This window comes from Spodoptera frugiperda, chromosome 29, assembly GCF_023101765.2.
Source record: "Spodoptera frugiperda isolate SF20-4 chromosome 29, AGI-APGP_CSIRO_Sfru_2.0, whole genome shotgun sequence".
NCBI classification, from domain to species: Eukaryota; Metazoa; Arthropoda; class Insecta; order Lepidoptera; family Noctuidae; genus Spodoptera; species Spodoptera frugiperda.
This window is the reverse complement of record NC_064240.1, coordinates 5,632,865-5,654,231: the sequence shown is the minus strand read 5'-3', so window position 1 is coordinate 5,654,231 and position 21,367 is coordinate 5,632,865. Positions and strand designations below refer to the sequence as shown.

Genomic DNA, 21,367 nt, shown 5'->3' with positions numbered 1-21,367 from the left:
GGTTATCGTGGCTTCCAAATATTTTCTTTGCGTCTCTGGCTTATTTTAAAGCCAATCTTGGACTCCCTCACGTGGAGGATTATCCTCAAACTCTTTGAGAACAGCCCCTATGTCCGAGTATTTGGAACATTTTTATCGTTCTTTTGTTGATTTTATACCACGGATTTTGGCTTTACGATAAATAAAAAAATGATTGAAGAGGAATTTGAACTAGACAATGTTACGGGCTCTTGACCTTAATAAGATGTGAGGGGCTTGTCAAATTTAAGCTCATTGAAGCATGAAATGACTGATGAGTATGTCCTTTATTTTACAAAGATGGTTTTGGAGTCAACTAAACTATAAAATGTCTGAAAGAGATCAGCAGATGTGATTAAGAGTGGGAGAGCCATGCTTTGGCACGAATGGGCCGGCCGGACCGAAGTAATACCATGGCCTCACTGAAAACCGACGTGAAACAACGCTTGCATTTTGTTTCGTTGTTTGAGTGGAGTTACCGGAGGCCAAATTACCCTACTTTTCAATCTTCCCAATGCCCGATTCCCCAACAACCCTTAAACCCTACAATCTGAGCACTTTTTCCACTGTGCTAGTTAAGAAGTTAATTAAGGACCAAATTATTAGGTCCTTGTAAAGTTCAGTCTATCGCTAAACACTTCGCATAATTACCAGTTCCGTGTAGTGCTGAGAAATAACTTTGCCCTTATTTTGGTCTAACTTTGCACTCTCACTCGCGACACAGTTTTAACTAAATTGTGTTGTGTTTGTACGTCTCATTCGTTCCCGCCACGATTAAACTGTCGTGTAGGTGCTTGTACTACATCTTGATACGATTTTATTTTCTCATTTGTTTTCTGTCTTCGCAGCCCAGAGGGCATAAAATATAACAGATAAAAACCATCTCCGTATCTCAAGGAATCATAAAAACCAGTACACTTGTTTTAACGTTATTTTATTTCCACATAGCCTTTGAAGTAGGTTTAAAGTTGAAGCGCTGTTTTGTTTGCTTGAACAAAGTGAAACTTTACTTTACTTAACGTTTGAGTCCTAAGCCTGGAGTTTGTAAATTCTATTTGTTTATTCAAGCAGAATATGTATGGTATTAAGTTGTATAGTTTAATGTGTAGACAAATGTGCTGGGTGCCAACGAAATTGGCGTAAATGATACGTAAATACCGTTGAAATTTAAGGTGTTTTGCTTAATTTGTGCTTTAGTGAATCAACTGTTTTATTACTTAAAATTAGCTACTCTATATAAAATCTTTTTAATATAGAAAGGATTTCAATTTTTGGCTCTTTAGTAGCGAAAATTTGATCTCGGATCGAGCAAACTTCGTACGATTTTTCAGTTTTCGAAAGTTTCGGTAACAATAAGGACCTATATCATGTATCATGCACTGAAATAGCATTGGCTCCGTTTACAGACTCCATTTTCTTTTTGTACATTGGCGAAAGCATAGTTTTTTTTCATTTCTAATCTTGGTCAGAAGCATTTTAATTGAACAAAGTTACGCGTTGAACGAACTCATGAAGTACCGTACATTAAATTCCTCATATAAAACTTAACTTTATACTTAACTTGAATAGTTCACTTAAGTGAGATACGATACTGATCAAAGTTTATTTTAACAGTTATTTAACTTAGCACTGATGTTTCTCTTAGGTTGCCGATTGGCTTTTTCTTGTAACTTAAGTAACATTAGTCTACTAGTAGACCATTAGTTTACTTCTAACCTAAGTACTACTCGTTTACTTTTTAAACTTATCATATAAAAAAAAAACCAATTCGGACTATCTCTAGTCGTAATTAAGACACGAAACTTAAATACTAATCTAATAAAAAAGTTTCAAGTGGACGATTTAGGGTGCTTTTCCATTAGAGATGCGCTACGTAGCTATGCTTCCAAGATTAATAGCTAAGCTGTGAAAATATGTGATCGTTTCCACTGGCACTAAGCTAAGTTGCTGTGCTTGTAACATGCGCAGCTCGAGAATTCGATGTAAGCAGAGTTTGGAAGCCATCCATAACATGAAGACATTGTACGCATCTTTTAATATAAAAAACATATGTAGTTTAGCTGCTTCCGTTTCCACCAGTACTAATCTACCAATGAATATGTTTAGTGTATGCCAAACGGATCGACAGTAACATAGCACATCTCTGGTGGGAATATAGCCTTTATTAGGTTATTCGAGACATTTTTATTAGCAGATTTATGACGTCATTCTTTATTGTGACAGCTTAGGAAGGCCTTGAAATTAAGACGAGAAGTGAGTCTTATTTCGTATTTTAATAAGGACCGTCGTTTCATGACTTAATTTAGACATTGTTTGCAATACCAAGAATATTTGATTCGAAGATTATTTTGTTTATCGCACTAAGAAGGTTATTTTATTTTATAAGAGTGGGAGAGCCATGCTTCGGCACGAATGAGCCGGCTCGACGGGAGTGATACCACGGCCTCACCGAAAACCGACGTGAAACAACGCTTGCTTTGTGTTTCGTTGTGTGAGTGTGGTTACCGGAGGCCCAATTCCCCCCTTCCCAATCTTCCTAGTCTATTCCCCAAAAACCCTTAAATTCCTAACCCCCAAAAGGCCGGCAATGCACTTGTAGCGGCGGCGATTGCTTACCATCATGGTGATACGTTTGCTCGTTTCGTGTTCCATAAAAAAAAATAGGCAAGGTATGCATCTTTTATTAGCATTATTAAATTTTCCTATACTATTTACATTACATGTTTTATAGAAATAGCTAAGTTCTGAATAAAAGAAATGGTATAATAATAATATATGTAATACACTCGAATTTTTCTTTTATATTCCATTGTTGGTCCCTAGACCGTAAAGTAATTTTGCTTGCGGCCAAAGTAGCCTGTTCTTTTGTGGTTGCTCAAAGGCCTGAAATATATGTTTTTTCAAGCACTAAGTAAATATAACGTGTAACTTTATACGGTAAAAGAAAATAGGTCTCGAAGGAAAGCGCGCTCCATCGTTGCTCACATCTTTGCTTCTCACCAGCTTAACCGAACTAGTGATCAAATAGCCAACTAGTCTGAATACAGTTATCCAATTGTGTAACATGTTTTATAATAAACCGCCCCAGCTTCGCATGGGTGCAATGGTGATATATATGCATATTCTTCCTCTTGAATCACTCTATCTATTAAAAAAACTGCATCAAAATCCGTTGCGTAGTTTTAAACATTTAAACATACAAAGGGACATAGGGACAGAGAAAGCGAAGCGAGCTTTATTTCATACTTTGTAGTGATATTAGTATTTGATTGTATAACTAACTGAGAATTTAACAGTGTAACAGTACAATATATGTATGGTTATAACTTGCCAAAGAGATGCCTGTTGTTGTACAACCGCTGGAGGAAGGGGGGCTGTCGCTACAACACTTACTTCTAAGTTCCCCATCCCATGAGACTAATGGTATCATTGACGAAAAGTGGTTGTACGTCACACTCACTTAAATCCAAGTGTTTGTATGTAATGAAAGAAATGTTTAGAGGTTTTTCTGTGGCTAGCATGACTTCTCATCTAACCTACCATAAACATGTCCGTTATATTGCCCCAACCCTCCTCCATGACATGAGGTCAAAGTGATTTATCTGTCCAGTATTTCACTTTTTGTAGCGTTTCGTGTTTTTACTTTTTATTTCCAGCATAAATTATGACTTTGATTTTCCACCAATTAATTTGATTTAGTTCGTGAAGATTTTAATTGGATTGGCCTAAATCAGTGGTTCCCAACTGGTGATCCGTGGTCCACAGAATACAATATGGTCAGCGAAATGAAAGAAAAATACATAAGACAACAACTCTTCCACAGTTAAAGCTTGAAATTTAAAGAATGTCAAATAAGACAACTGAAAAGAACAACTTATTTTTATATCCAAAAGTTACTATTTTTACGAGAACGAACGCCACGACATTGGAGAAAATCTTAGTGTGAAAATAAATGAAAAAAAAAGTACTAGCGGTCCCTACCGTAACTAGAACGATATAAAAGTGGTCCTAAACCAAGAAAACGCAGGAAACAACTGGTCTAAATATAAAGATGTGTGTTGTTGTCTGTGTTTTTTTAAACTTTCAATTTATTTACTGGGGCTCATTGCCTTACCAGATACCCACCTAACAACAATCTATCGATCAGTACTGTCAGATTTAAGTACTTATCAATGAGATTTTCGCACAGATTTCCTCACAAATCTAAGAATTAATTAATCACCAATTTAGATATAATTAATTAGTGTAGTGATTGCTCTAATATAGTAACTTACACGTAAACAAATGTCAATCACGTGTATACCTACTTGATTTCATTGGAAACCTTTATTCGCTCTCTGAGATTTTATAGAGGGTATAAGTACTAAGTTAGGTACAGATATAAGTACTAGCAATGGATGTGAGTGAATCTAGTGGTTTAGTCTGTCTCTATCGATCAAGGCATTCACCGTTTATCACTGTCCCTCGTGAATAGAATAGGTAAAGTGTCACTCTGACCCAAAAAGGGAGGTTTGCAATTAACGTGAAAATCGCAGACTTTATTCGATACTAGCTTCTGCCAACGGCTTTGCCCGCGTGGAATAAAAATATCTTAACACCCAAGTCTTTCAAAATCTGTTCAGTAGTTTCAGCGTGATTAAGGGACAAACATACAAACTCATACATTTATAATATTAGTATGATCTAATTGGCTTACTATATTTAGTTTTGTTTAAATAAAAAACTGGTATGTAAGTAAGAAAACGTTTTTGAAACACATACATTTATTTAATACGCTCAGGTGATGATTTAAAAACGAACATTTTTTTTTTTCAAAATAAAAATATCTTTTTGCTGTACTCGTTCCATTTTTATTTTAACATGTGCTAAGAGAATAAAATGGAGTCATCTTTTTATATTATTACGAGCAAAAGTCGGCTACAATGAAAAATAAAACATAAGTTTACAACTACACAGCGAGTAGCTCATTTATCTGGCTGTCTGGGCATAAATTGCGGTAAGAATTTTACTTAATTAATCCTTTACTGCTGTAGGTATGCTCAATACTCTGTACTGCTGCGTTGTGTTATTTAGAAGAACTTTTTAGTTGTGTATAGAAATCAAAAGTAGACGTGTTTTGGAGTGTATATAAAAGTTAGGTAAGTAGCTTAATAAATACATTATCGGCTTACTCACGTAACTGTTTGACAAGGAATTCGACTAGTTTCAAGCCGTCCTAGAGGCTAATATTCACATACGACGCGGCGCAGTCGCTCTAGCTCTATGAGCCTATAACATGGCTTAAAACTAGTCGATTTCATCGTCAAACAACGTGAGCAAGCTGATAGCGTAATAATTAATTGAGTATGTCCCACAAAAGTTATAATAAAACTATCTAGATTAGTAACCGAACACAAGAATGGTGGAGTGACGATATCCACAGATGACAGACAGGTCAAGCTCAATGTCAGATTATTCAGGACAATGTGAGAACTATACCTAGTCTTGAAAAGATTTGGTAGTGGCTAGAAACAGCTAAATAAATAAATAAAGTTATTCTTAGTTACTGTATATAAAACTCTGTTTTAGTACAAATCGCAAGAGAACACGGATTTTTTAATATTCTAATAGTGATCACTAGGGAAGTCTTAATGAGGGACAAATCTCGCAGTTCTGAGACGTTGACCCCCGAGAGTAGGGCCTTTTGACGGTTGCCTTCGAAAACAAAAGAAAGTTAATTATCCGTAGGGATCATAATCCCCTCGGAACGGTAATGAGAATATATGTGTTCCTCAAGGAAATAATTATGCTCGTACAAGTTTTTTTCTAAGTGATTCTTTTTAGTGAACAATTACACCAATTAGTCTTTATTAGGTTTTTTTATTGGAGTTTGTAACAAAAATTTTATATGTCGTACGAAATTCTTATAGCAAGTATCTAGTTAGATGACCTAAATGTCACGTCTTTTAATAGCCCCGATGAAGTAGATAAAGCTGTCTAAATGTCATGTTTATAGAAATAGAGGGTGAGCTTATATTATACAGGGTACTATAGTTCGTGTTCTTACATACTTGCATACTTCTATAAAATATTTCGTCTAGGGTATCAAACCTGAGCGCACTTGTTCGACAGTCGCACTTTGCAATTCCTAGACCAACTAGGGAGACCGTTATAAAATTCAACGATGAATAAAAACAATGAATGAAAAGTATATTCATAGAACAGGATTATAAATCATACTATACCTCTATTAATCCGTGGAAAATGTATGTTTTCCGCGAGATGATTTTGTCTTTTATTTCCCTTGCATAGTTGTGGGTAACAGCTATCCAATACTCAATTCCAAGAAACAATAGAAGGCTGCGTATTACAATCCTGGTTGTCGCATTTCCATGAATACCGATGCATGTAATTGAAGCGCGAAATGCAATGCCTTTGTACCTTATTTTATATACCTAGAGTTCGTTCGCTGAAGGGAATTATTCCGTAAATTATGTCATCGATAAAGTGAATACGTATATTCCAAATATATTGATTTAAGAACTATTTTTCTTTGTTTCTGTTATTTAAGTCGAAGTCTATACTTTATGCAAAGCTCTAGTCAAGTGTAGCCTTTGATTTCGAAACAGCGTAATGCAAGTTTGTTTGTATATCGATTTATTTCTTCGTAGAGGTATATCGCTCACCTAGTAATATATTGGCACATCTGCAAAAAATGCGAAATTGACTTTTTATGGTATACGTGTTTAAAAGTACATATTAATCTATTTATTTCCATATACATCGAGAGAGGTCGTAAGTGTCATTATACCATTATTGTAGTTTTCCCCCTCACGCACGTAAAACAACGGTTCATTGGTCAGTAAACTAAAAACTAAACAAGTCAGGTAAACTATGAAAACCGTAAATGTGCCAATATATTACTAGGTGTGCGATATTTACGTACATTATTGTTCGACATTTGATTAGTGAAAGTCCATACCATGTAAAGGTATACTTACATTTGTTCAATCTCTTGGGCAATTCGAAGCGAGAATTTATGTCTGTATGTTAATTTATTCACGTCTATTTTTGGCACAGTAATGAGCATTCGAGATCCATCGTTGGAATTGTGATGCGGGCTTTGTATTATTCGATTTCGAATGGTCTTGTGGAATTGTCATCAGGCTATCAGAGTTCCGGAGCTGCGGACAACGTAAAAGGTTACCGGGGCTCCGGCTCGAAGCAGGAGAAGGAACGGGGTGGTTTTTAGTCAGTAAGAGTCTGACGCTCCCTCCCGCCTCACCTAAGGCGGGAGAAGTCATTGGATGATTTACCCCTCCCCCAAAAAAAAACACGCTATCAGAGTTAAGGAGCTGAGTTTAACAGCCTAAGCTAATGTTATGTTATAACTTTCGTGACACATACTAAATTAATTATGATTATTAATTAACCGACGTACTCACTAATCAATTTCCTCGTCACACAGTTACGTGAGTAAACCGTAAATAATAATTAAGCCTTAGTTAAATTAACTATATAAACGTGAAAAGTAAAATGGGGTGACTAATGTAGGTATGAGTATGAGTATTTTATTACCATCTATTAGTTATGTGACTCAATAAACCTCATAATTATGTTTATTTTGTTATCTTTTTGATTTATATATTGTAAACTTAGCCTCTTAAGACTTTAAGGGTGCTTTTTCACCAGAGATGCATCAGAAAATGCTACGTTGCTGTGGATGCGTTTGACTTCCACCAATCATATTCATTGGTACACATAGCATAGCACTGGTGGAAACGGACTCAGCTAAGCTATGTTTTTATATAGAAAGACGCGTGCTATGGATGTGTGCTATGGATGGCTTCCCTAGTACCGATACATCGTATATTCGAGCTGCTACTCCTAAATAGCTTAGTATTAGTAGAAACGGTCACATACAGTTGTAGCATAGCTACATAGCACATCTCTGGTGGAATAGTATTCAAAGGCTGTGGTAATTTTAGTTATTTTACATTTTCTGACAGTTATCAGTAATGTGAGCATTTTGTACTTATACTTAGCTGAGTTTAACCTAAAACTATGAACCACGAAGTTTCGTTTTAATGTCAATATTTTACAGAAATTAAAGAAGATTAAGTCTTTAATTTAATTACGTTGCTAGAAGCCTCATTTTAATTATTATTCAGTAAATTTAGTCGTGTCTTTACACTTAGCAACACTTTGGGCTAGCCAGTTAACTGTAGCCATAATAATTAATAGAGCGGAGTAATTTTTAAGTTAATACTTATATTTTAACAGTAACTAGCCGATATAATTAAGAGGGTCGTATGAGGAACTGATGAAGGCAAAATCTCGGGTGTGAAATATTTGACTGATGTTACCATAATTATAAGTTGAAGGTTTATAATTAGTTACAGGTGTTGGTTCAGCGCGGTTTCAGGGTAACTACGTAATAGATGTAATTTTTATATATAGGTATTTTTGCGTGAATTTACCTGAGTTAAGGTCATATGTCCAAAATGGGGCATAGCATCCGCTTTGCGTTAAGAACCTGTTTATTAATATAATTCTTTATTGTTGGGACTCTATCCACTTATGAGTAAAACTCTTTTCGCTTATATATATGTACAGATATGTTTTCAATATAAAAAACCTGAATGGAGAAATTCATTTGCTATTATTTATAAAATATGAAAAAAATTGAGGTATTTTCTACCGTGTCTGCTTTTTACATGTGTGTGTATATTATGCCAATCATTGAAAATTATCTTTATACGTACAAAATATAAAGTACAATTTCGATGAAAACCCTCTGCTTTCAAGCTTTTAAAGTAAGAGTGACATGGGGACGCGTCACTTATTTTACTTATCACTTTATATCAAAAGGACAAAATGTAAGTCCGTATATTGTTTGCGACAATCACTTTGGTGACCTTTTTGAATACGAACCCTTTTAAGTACTGAAGTACTGAAGGTAGGTCTAAACACAAAAAGGCTGGTCTAGGTATAATTCTAAACAGATGAAAACCTTTGTTTTGTATTAAACTGACATATAACTGAAAGTGATTTTCTATGTCGCTTTGAAAAGTTTAAAAACTCCTTTGTGATTCCACCTACTCCATTTGATATGACTCCATTTGACTGCATAGTTGGCGCGGTGGCTGGGCAACTGGCTGCCGTGCAACGTGTCGCGGGTTCGATTCCCGCACGGAACAACTCTTTGTGTGATCCACAGATTGTTGTTCCGGGTCTGGGTGTCATGTGTATGTGAACTTGTATGTTTGTAAACGCACCCACGACACAGGACAAAATCCTAATGTGCGGCAACGTTTTTTTTTTTTAAAAAAAGAAAAAAAAAGAAAAGATATGTTAGTAGAAGAAACTACATTTTTGTATTAACAAATACTTAAAACTATTCTATGATGTAGGTAATAAGTACCAATTAATTATTGCAATTTCACTTCTGAAAAAGTTGAGTGTACAAAGTTGATAGATTATTAAGATATACATCACATAAAATGCTACCTCTTACTGTGACTCGTTACGGTAGCTACCTACACCACTCCAAAAATCGTAAGACGCATAAATTACTCGGTTCGAATAGACACGTGACAACCGCAAACCGCGCCGTGACGTGAAACGTAAATAAAACATCACGAAATTGTTGGTATGAAGACACACTATTATTAAAACCAGACACGTATCGAAAATTCACGTAGAAATCGAACTCTAAAAATTCCAATAATATCCAACATTCGTACTCGTATTCTCTTTGAAGGAGGCAGTGGTAATCTAAAGCAAAAATACAGTTACTTATTCATTTTTAATCTAAAAACATTAAAACTTAATAAGAAAACTGAACTACCTGGGTAAGATTTCACCACTCAAGTTACGTGATAACATTTTTTTAACATAAACATCCAAGTTGGATGTAATCTGTAAGTTAACTCGTAATAAGTGGCTGGAATTAAGATAGGGCACGTTTTACTGTCAAGCTCATGGATAAACAGGGTGTAATGGCAGCACCGTAATAAAAAGACAAATAAGTGCTTTTAGGATGCTGGCAGAGTTGACCTTGGGATGGCGTGGGTAGCAAAGACATAAGACAGACATTACGTACGCATAATGTTGTTTTCTTATGTTATTGCAACAGCTACACAGCCGCCTGGTTTCTTTAATGACCGTAAAATATTATACTTCTACTGCGGGAATGAATCGCATTCAAGGATTATGATTTCCGATTATTACAATACATGTTTTCGGTTCCGAAATAATATTCGGTTTGCTTTTTTAATATTTTATATTTAATGGACTTATTTTCGAGAATGTTTTCTTGTTTAATGTTCAAGCTTATTACACTTAGGAACAGATGCCTAGAATAATAATAGAATAATACTGAATAACTAAAAGGTCATAAAATGCAGTGTCTTCTTCTCAAGAATTGTAAATGTGATATTATAATACTGTATATTTTGATGTTTATCCTGGATGCTACGAATATTTTTAGAAAATATTATTTAACGACCGACACGTACCTATCTTGAATTTTCAGAGAAATATGTTATCGCTTGCATCAATATTCTCTTGCCTTGATTTACAAAAAGAAAATACGAGTTAATCGTGAGTTCTGATTTGTTTATGTCTTCAAGGATATAAATGATAACTTTATCCGAGATGAAACTATTATACATTGTGACGCTACGGTAATGCGATATGATAATAGACTATTATATATATCTTATTACAAAATATCACCTCAGTAATACATATAATATGTAAGTGAACATTGACGTTTGCACGGTTGGCGCCTCGGCGAGGTGGCTGGTTCGATTCCCGCACGGAACAACTATTTATGTGTTCCATAAATTGTTCTTTCGGGTGTGGGTGTCATGTGTATGTGAATTTGTAGGTTTTTAAACGCACCCTCGACACAGGAGAATAACCTAATGTGTAGCAATGTTTAAAAAAAAAGAATTAATAAGTACAAACCTACGTAAGCTAAGAAGAACAATTTTATAAACTGCAAGAGATTTAAAATATGTCTTCAGAGCAGTCGAGTCCTTGGTTCCCGAACTTGGCACACGTCAGTCCAAGCTGAGCGGGTGATCTTAAGACAAGGGTCTTACAAAATTAAAGATCGGAGTCAACTTTCCTATAGTGACATAGTGACATAGTATGTATTCCACAAGGGGTGTTAAAAGAACGCAGAACGCAAGTCATCAGATTTAACAGGCTGTATAACAAGACCAGCCTGTATAACTGTGAAGGTGCCTATTATAATAAGACTTTAGTCTGAACCAATAAATCAAATTAGGCCAAATTTAAGAACGAGGTTCATTATAATTTATTTTCCACTTCCCCCCAGAACAACAGGTAAACAACCTAAAACAAATCATTATTGAAAGCTTTAAATGAACAAGTTTGTTGATAATTAATTTTTATGACTTCCGATTCAATGGTTCATTGAGTTTATTCATTAGCTAAGACGTCAAGAGTTATCGTCAGTTAAAATTTTATTACGAAGATATAAAGTTAGCAACGTCACGCCTTTTATCCCAGAAGGGGTAGGCAGAGGTGCACATTACGGCACGTCATGCCACTATACAGCGACACCCAATTTTCACCATTTATGTTATAAGTCCCATGTAATAGGGGGTGAGGCTATTGCCATATACTAGGCACCATTCCGTGCTACGACTGAGAAATTTTCGTTTATATATATATTAGCCCTTATATAAATAATCGAACCCGAGACTGAGAGATATAAAGCTGTTTTTAGAAAAACCTCCTGTATTTCTACACAAAGACGACCGTTTGTAAGTATGTCTGCAAGTCAGTCGTTGGTTCCCTAATCACACAACACGTGGTCCGTTGGTAATAAATAGATTTCTACCTGCGCACGTTAGCTTCGCAAATTTACAACGGAGGGTCGGCTCTTTCAACACTTAATGTTTAGGTTACTTTCCGAATATAAATCTTCATTAGGAAGCGAGAAAAATAGACTTCGTAGGTACATCAAAATACACAGTTGTTGAAATCAAGATGGGATTCGTAAACAAGATATCCGCTTACAAACATTAAATGAAGATGATTTGCACGTAAACACATGTATTTAGATTCATACCAGCGTTTGTGGGTTTTAATTTTCAGTGTTTTTCGCTCGCTTTTCGACGGATATGTCCGGTATTCGTCTTAGTATTTTTAATTACTAAATTGCATAACGAGCGAAATGAGCGGTGGGCAAAACTCACTACTGAGTGGAGCTCAACGTCCACAGACTTCGCGGCCCAAAAGTAGATGGCGGGACGAACTCGACATCTATGACAAGGATTGGCCGCTAAAAGCTTTAAACAGAGAGGAGTGGCAGGAGGGTAGGGAGGCCTTTGCCCTGCAGTGGAACGATTATGGCTTAAATCTAAATCTCAATCAAAATTTTAAGTGTGGGAGAGCTATGCTTCGGCACGAATGGGCCGGCTCGACCGGAGTGATACCACGGCCTCACAGAAAACCGACGTGAAACAACGCTTGCGTTGTATTTCGTTGTGTGAGTGAGGTTACCGGAGGCCCAATTCCCCCCTTCCCAATCTTCCCCATCTCCATTCCCGAACAACAACCCTTAAATTCCTAACTCCCAAAAAACCGGTAACGCACTTGTAGAGCCTCTGGTGTTTCAAGTGTCCATGGGCGGCGGCGATTGCTTACCATCAGGTAATACGTCAGCTCGATTACCGGCATGTCTCATAGAAAAAATCCTAATTATATGTATAACGATCTATAAAATCACGCAACCTGTTAGGTATATCACGAAATACAGACGAATATACTCTTTACTTCAACGTCATTAGTCTCACATGGGTAATTATAGATTGGACTCATTCATTAGCTACTATTCATTCGAGTAGGAGTAACTTCCTTCTCATTACTACAAATTAGAAACACGTATCTGAGTTGGAAAATAAACTACGGTTTTCAAGAAATCAAGTTCAGTATTTACAAATTTCGATCGAGATGTACGTAGATTAGATTACTCAAATACTTTTTATGACCTGTATGAAGGTATATTATGTATTTAGTAGTTGTGAAGTCGAATCTACTTAAAGATGAAATGATATTTTATTTGCTTCAACAGATAATATTTTGATGTTCCAGGAAACGTGGCTCTAATACGTACTTTTGAGCTTTATTTTCTTTAAATTTCAATTTTATTCGAAGCTACAAAGCTATAGAGGTTTCAAGGAATAGTGGTAACTTTTTATTACTGTGTAGTATTTTGTAAATAATCAGATTACACGTTATATAATATATCAAGAGGTATGAAATGTACATATTGTTTTAGCTAAGTACTAGGACAACAGATATTCTAAGTACGTGAAGATATCCCAATACATTTGATGTGCTCTTTGTTCTATGCCATAATATATTATAATGATACCTATATAAAATATGCAGAAAACTGTGCATACGTATATGTATTTCACAGTTGATTGAATACATTATGTAAATAAAAAGAAAGTATTCTACTGTGTTAGCGAAAATTAATTTAGGTTTCGTAATGTTCGCTCATGTGAACCGTTTCTTTCATCAAAAAACAAATTTGTATGATGTCCATCATTGCTACTATGTAGTATGGCCATTAAGGAATTTAATATATTTTTTATTGCAAATTCTTACTTGCTTGCAAATATTGGCTACTGAATGTGTTATATGCCATTATTTTTTTGGGAAAAATAAGTATGAACGGGACTGAAACTCACGACTGTGGGATTACTGTCTCGACGCAGCGCTGTCACCAATGTACTATCGAAAATGTAACAGCAGAATTCTCGAAACTGTTCTTTACGTAAATAAATTAAATATTATTCCTTGTTAATTGTTACTATATTTTATAACATTGTGAAAATAATAATGTAAGAATAAAATCGCATGTAAAAAGGATTTCTTGTAAGCATAAGTACGCCTTAAACTTAACTTAAGTGCTAAAACTTAAGCGCTTACCTAGAAAACTACTAAAGGCACATCTGCGTCGATATTCGATCTATCATAGCTCTCGCATAATAAATGAACTTAGTTTCTGAAAACAATATACGAGTACCTAGAAGAAAAAAGTATTTCAGTACTTATAACAAACAGTATAATTTCTAAGAACAAATTAATCTGTTCTGATAAAAGATTAATATTTTGTAGACTTAACTTTGTTATATTATTTTTTCGAATATAAACGTTATAACACATTAGGATTTTCTAGTGAATCGTGGGTGCATTTACAAATATACAATTCTACATACACATGAGACACAGACCCGGAACAATAATATGAGGATCACTCAAAAAGTTGTTCCAAGCCGGAATGAATTTCAATAATACTCTTAAGGGAATATGAGGATTTCGAATTCTGTATGTACAATGTACATAGGTAATTATTTAAAATTGTATTTTAAATGTTAGGGAACGAGTGATTGAGGTTTAGGGAACAGAGAGTAAAGTTCCCTAAGAAAATGAAGATGCTCCGATCAGGCGAGATGATCGTGGCAGACGGCTTTCTACCCGACTGTTGTTTGTTGGGATTTTCTATCCATGTTTATTCGTATTTAATCTTCATATGAGCGACGTAGGATTTATGACGTCATCCGTTGTTTTGTTCGTCGATCGTCAATGTGCGACCTCTGTCACATGTCACTTGTCATGTGTCACCACAGAGGTGTATTCTTGGTATGACATCGATAGTACATACGACATTTACTGATAACTCCCTGTATTTCACCGTATTCATTTAAAAGCCGATTCAGCACAAGTCGGTATCGCTTTTCCGAACTTTGTATCGATACTAGGATGAACAGATAAACTGAATACTGCATACCTAATGCTACTCTTTCTTATTTGTTTTTCCAAGAAAATTTGGGTCAACTCTGGGTAACCAAATTCCGTTCAAAGTCAATATTTTACGTGGAGCGACTGCCGCTAACTCGCAATGAATGACGCGACATTCTTGTGAACTCATTGTTGTTAGATTTTCAAATGTATCGAAACACAATGAGTGCTTGCGAGGAAAATAGAAAAGGATTGTTGTCCTTGTTATTTTACATTTGAAGTAAGTGTAGGTTAGATGTAGGTAGATGTGGGTGCTTTTTGGATCGCTCAGAAACATGATTTAGATTTACATTGTATACTGCCACACACCTAAGATTTAGATATGCATTAGCATATTATAATTTAGTCCAAGACACGTTATTATTTAACCATCGTCTTCCCCAGACGCTGTTTTCCATGAGAAAATTATTCCATAGTTAATGATCACACAACGCTTTACATAGAGAGGAGTGTAAGGAGGGTAGGGAGGTCTTTACCCTTTATTTTAAGTGGGGAAAATCATCTAATGATTTCTCCTGCCCTGGGCGAGACGAGAGGGAGTGTCAGACTATTACTGACTAAAACCACCCTGTTCTTACTCTTTTTTGTCGAGCTGGAGCTCCGTTTAACCCGCTAGGTAGTCCGCAGCTCCGGATCAGGCATTAGCCCTACTGGGCCCCATCTGTGGTGGTCTGATGGCTCCTCGAGGTCTTTACCCTGCAGTGAGACAATAATGGCTGAAATCTAAATCTAATAATCACACAAAGTTACAATCCTATCAAATTAATACTTTGCATAGTAAATCCCTAAATCTTTGAAATGCTATTGGAGCGACCTCAAATTCCAATCGTCTTCAAAATGGTCCAATGTAACCACAACTAACGCGATGTTTTCTCGACCGGACCCTGTGGTGTGTGCCGTGGTTACACGAAGGGCATGGAAGATTAATTCGTGTGTTACATCACACGCTATATGTGTGGTGTGAACACACGTGATATATGGGAATACGTATCTGTGTATATACGAGATAGTAATCTTGTCTGTATGTATAATAGAATAACATATCATTTTTGGGGAAAATGTGTATATATGCAACGTCACGCCTTTTTTCCCCGAAGGGATAGGCAGAGGTGCATTTTACGGCACGTAATGCCGCTGTACAATGTAAACCAACTTTTCACGATTTGTATTATAAGTCCCATGTAATAGGGGGTGAGCCTATTGCCTTATACAGGACATAATTCCAGACTCCGTGCTACCACTCAGAATTTTTCGAAAAAAGCTCAGTAACATTTTGCCCGACCCAGGAAACGAACCCGAGACCCCGTGTCCACCAGTCGCACTTGCAAATACTTGACCAACGAGACAGTCAGTTGTGTTTTATTTTTAAAAATAGTCACAACAAAAGTAAATGTAAATAGATTTCATTTAAAATGTCTTCTTGGTAACTGTCGGAGACTGAGTAGGGTGTACGGTTCTAACAAAGGGATATTAGGTGGCTCCTCTTCGAAATTTGAAGTAGACGCACGTAGTTTGCATTTGCGGCCGGTGTATCATTAGGCTTGCCTTATTTTAAGGGACTAATAAAATCAACTGGGAAATGTACTTAGGTAAATATGTAGGAATATATGTTGTGTTTCGTTGTGTGAAGAAGGTTACCGGAGGCCCAATTCCCCCCTTCCCAATCTTCCCAATCTCCGATTCCCCAACAACCCTAGAATTCCTAAAAGGCAAGCAACGCATTTGTAACGCGTCTGGTGTTTCAAGTGTCCATGGGCGGCGGCGATTGCTTACCATCAGGTGATAGGTCGGAAACAATATTGGCCCTTTAAATATCTATCAAGCTTTGTTTAAAGTTCTACTAGTTGTCTTAAAGCATTAATAGCTATACTTAGAGTTATTTAATGATAAACTATTTCTTAGTAACGATTTTGGTTCCGAAAACAATTGCTAAGGACTGGGTTTAGTAACCATTAAATGACTACGTTAAGTACAGCGGTTAAGGCATTAAGACCGCTTTATGTACATTAATGACCTCTCAGTTTGTTTCGGCATTTCTTCTTAAAGGTCCCTATCTAGATTTCTTTTAAATATTGACGCGTAAAAGTGCTCTCTTGAAGCAGTTTTGCAAAAAAATCATTCATTATTTCACTCGTTGGTCGAGTGGTTACAACTGCGACCGCCATACAAGGGGTCTCGGGTTAGATTCCCGGGTCGGGCAAAGTATAACTGGGCTTTTTTTGATTTTTTGAAAATTTCTCAGTCATCTCAGACCACTTTTTTATATGGCAATAGACTCACCCTCTATTACATGGGACTTTTAACAAAAATGGTGAAAAATGGGTGTACATTGTACAGCGATATTACATGCCGTAATGCGCACCACTGCCTACCCCTTCGGGGATAAAAAGCGTAACGTTGCAAACGTTGTGTCACTGTTTCATTAATTATCATTTTATGTGCTTTCAAATTTAGATGAATAAATTATAGCAATTAAACAATTTACCCACCTAATACCGAACTACGAATAACTATCAACCAAATTAATTATCATCATGACATTTGTTTGTCTTCATTATCAAATAATGTTTGTCATTTGAGGACGATAGACATTAGTATTGAATATCTAATTAATTACTAACAGTTAGTTACTTAATGACTATCAAACGATGTCTCAGATGTTCTACGGTATAATAGTATTTCTATAGGTGTACTTGTATAGGTAATACATTATTGAAATGTATTATGATTGATGTACAAACCACGAGACGTAAGGCTTAAGACTTTAGCTATTAGCTTCGTTTAAGATTTATTTCGTTTCTATTAGATATATCTCCATAATTTTATAGTCTGTTCTTATTTTATACATCTACACTTGGGAGCAAATAAACGGAGACACTAGCGTAAGAATTTTATTAATTGGTAACGTATGTCGTATGAAAGGCAATTTAATTACCTTTAAAATGAGAGTATTTTTTGTAAAACGAATATTTTTTAGTTAAGTTGCTTAAAAAGAAAATAAAACAATAGGCTCCGTTTCTTTGCTCTCAAGTGTACATCTCAAAGTTTTACTGAAAGGGCCATACAGGGTGTAAGCGGAACGCTCTCAAACGTCGCAAACAGGTGATGGTAAAAAACGTGTATTATTTAAAAAAATAAAATAAAGAATTCAATGTTTATTTTAAGTAATAATAGTTGTAATCTAATGCTGAATTTTAATATAGCATGAATAATACAAACACAAAAACGATTAAAATTATAAAAACATAAACAAATTGTGGCGTTTTTCGGGAGCGTTCCGCTTACACCCTGTATGTTATTTTCAGTTCCAATTTATCAAAATGAAGTGATCATTTCAATAGCTATTAGTACTAATTGAATAATACTTAGCTAAATTTGCTGTCTATTGTAGTAGTATGGCAATTGGTAATTAAACAATTATGACTAAACAAATAGCTATTCTGAAACAAAATGTACGTGACTTTATTGTGTGAAGGTCATACACAAAAAGTAGGTATTGTTATGTAGTCAGTCGTAAACTACACAAAATTACGACTGCTCTGTCTCGCATATTTTACGCTGAAGTCAACATTCGCCCGCAAAATATGTTTTCACACCGTTTTGCACGTTCATAAACTTTTTTCGTTTAAGAGTAAACAAAACAGTGTTTTTTTCTTAAAAACGTTGTTATAATACACATTACGTCGTTACGTTTTTAAACTATTGTGACGTGCTGTTATAAAACAAACTTTTATGAGCAGAAATTTTATTCTATTTTCAGGTAATCTGCATAGATGAAGTTTAACGCAACGGGAGACTAAACAACAACTGGATGATGTGGAGATAGATGTTTTTAACACATTATGTTAAATACGAACAACTTTGATTATGAAACCACGACTTTGTATGACGCACTTGAGGCCTACACGAGGAGTTCTGAAAGTCAGGATGATAACGTGACCAACTCCACAAATGCAACATGGCCAAGTTACGACGTCTGCGATCCGTCTTCTTACCCGCAGGACTTCCTGACATCTTCACTGTTCCACGGCTGCATTTACCTAATGTATTCAATAGTGTTTCTAGTAGCGCTACTTGGAAACGGACTAGTGTGTTTCGTAGTGCAAACTTCACCTCGTATGAAGACAGTGACGAACTACTTTATAGTGAACTTGGCTGTGGGTGATATACTAATGACACTGTTCTGTGTGCCGTTTACTTTTGTGCCTATGTTGATACTCCGGTACTGGCCGTTCGGTTTTGTAATGTGTAAAGTAGTGAACTATACTCAAGCTGTGTCTGTGCTTGTGAGTGCATATACGTTGCTAGCAATTTCAATTGATAGGTATATGGCTATAATGCGACCATTAAGACCTAGGTTAGGGAAAGCAGCAGCTAAGATGGTAGTGGCTGCGGTATGGCTTGGTGCTCTTACGACAGCAGCTCCCATCGCAGTTGTCACACAACTACAGAGGCCGACACCTTGGCATGAGGTGTGTCAAGCGTAAGTGTGAAAAGTTTCTTTGTACTTGAAGAAAATTACTTTAAAACTATTTTAGTAAACTAATTATTATACGTTGTTGTATGTTCACAGTGATATTTGCTTTGAACAGTGGGAGCATGCGGGTCAAAGTGGCCAGTACACGTGTGCGCTGCTAATACTGCAATTTGCACTGCCACTGGCCGCGCTTGTGTGCACGTATGCGCGCATCGCTCACGCTGTGTGGGGAGGTCGGCCGCCCGGGGAGGCTCAGGACGCAAGAGACTCCCGATTGCAACATTCTAAACGTAAGGTTGGTATGACATAGAACGCACTAATTCGCAGTAGAAGTCACTTATTTTTCCGAAAAGATTGTATGTATAGAAATTACAGACTCCTGAGGTATCAGGGAATGGAACACTCATAAGTCAAGACTACTTATCCGTTTTTTTGATGTAAGAATCAGTTTTAGCCGAGTCCTTGTTGAAATTGCTGTGAATCTTGTGGATGGTTTTGCATTTGTCTTGCGATAACTTCTTGCTCTTGAAGAAATCACTGAAGGTAGTTCGTTGCTTTTACGAATTTTCCAAAGTGAAGTTGTTTTTCCAAACACGGTCGTGGTTCAGTGTCACTTAAAGGAGAATGTATTTTCTTTCTTGTCAGTGATAGTTTTCTAATGGGTTTGCACTTCATACACAATCACGTTTGTATCACCTTAACTGTTCATTATGGTCCCTATAAGCTGACACGTTATGTATAATATAAAATACAGAACACTACTGCAGTAACCTTGAAGGACCAAAATTTTGCTGTTTGCTCTCGTACATATATTGCTATGTGTAGTTAGTGTATGTTGTCTAGAAAACAGTGAAAATGTTATAAAATAATGTTATGTACAAAAGTCTTCATAGCACTGCAGAAGTGTGTCGTAATATCAGCAATACCTACAACATTGCACAATTAGTTACAATAATAAAATATTTCGTAAAGAATGTACGATGACTCGTACATTCTATTTCCGATACAAAAGATTATTTTGTCACTAGCCGAGTCTAATTCAAATATAACTAGACTTGTAAGAGAATCTTGGATCCTGTGCTTAACAGTTAAGCTTCCGATCAATAGACTTGATCGAGGCAGTAAGAAAGCCTTCAGACGAATTCTTAATTAATTTCTGAAGCAGATAAGAAGTCGGCCTTGTTTCGATAGATCAAAACTCAAGGACTCGTGTAACAAAGCGCGTGACTACATTAATTAGATGTTGCCTAAACAATGATCACGGAGTCCGTTAAGCTTTAAGTAATCTGGTCCTTTTTATCTTCTCCTTAAGTAGTAGGTAAGATTGGTAGTAATAGTAAATGCGTACTTTTGTTAGTTCCAACTAATGATAAATGGCAATATTTTGATTGATAATACATCAAGTGTGGGAGATCCATGCTTCAGCACGAATAGGCCGGTTCGACCGGAGTGATACCTACAACGGCGTCACAGAGAACCGACGTGAAACAACGCTTGCGTTATGTGTCGTTGTGTAAGTGAGGTTACTGGAGGCCCAATTACCCTCCTTTTCAATCCCCGATTCCCCAACAACCCCAACCCATTGTGTTAAATTTTTGGGTTATTGCAGTCTTCGAAACAATATTTTTTCAATTCAACATTTTTCTTTTTGTAATCCTCATCCATATTCACACATAATCACGCACCCGAATTTGAGTTCAACGCGCGACTTTAAATTCAATAAACCAATAACATGATTGTCAGAAAGTACATACGCCGCGCGCCTCCTGAAATTGAAAAGACATAACGTTACATACGTACGTAATGTTTCTTATTAGAAAATGCTTGAGCAAGTCATTTCAACATTTAACTCGACATTCAGATTTATAATAATTATTTCTTCGTCTCAGGTAAATATTTCTTTGGCACGTATCGCCTCGTTGAGAATATTCTCTCGATTAATGAACCCCTTTTGAAGATTTGTACAGAAGCAGCCATTTCCGCGCCTCTTATTGAATTTGGAGCTTTGATGATAGCTTGATTAATAACTTATCATTTTGT

The 21,367-nt window shown here is 36.1% G+C and overlaps 1 protein-coding gene across 1 annotated transcript in view; it reads left to right on the top strand.

The window, feature by feature from the left end:
- The window catches only part of LOC118268644 (RYamide receptor), a 74,378-nt gene that overhangs the window by 46,491 nt on the left and 6,520 nt on the right, over positions 1 to 21,367 (top strand). Inside the window, exons 2-3 of the mRNA XM_035583208.2 lie at positions 18,611 to 19,333; positions 19,424 to 19,622. Of these exons, the coding sequence (XP_035439101.2) occupies positions 18,693 to 19,333; positions 19,424 to 19,622 (840 nt within the window). The 5' untranslated portion in view covers positions 18,611 to 18,692. The remainder of the gene's footprint in view (positions 1 to 18,610; positions 19,334 to 19,423; positions 19,623 to 21,367) is intronic.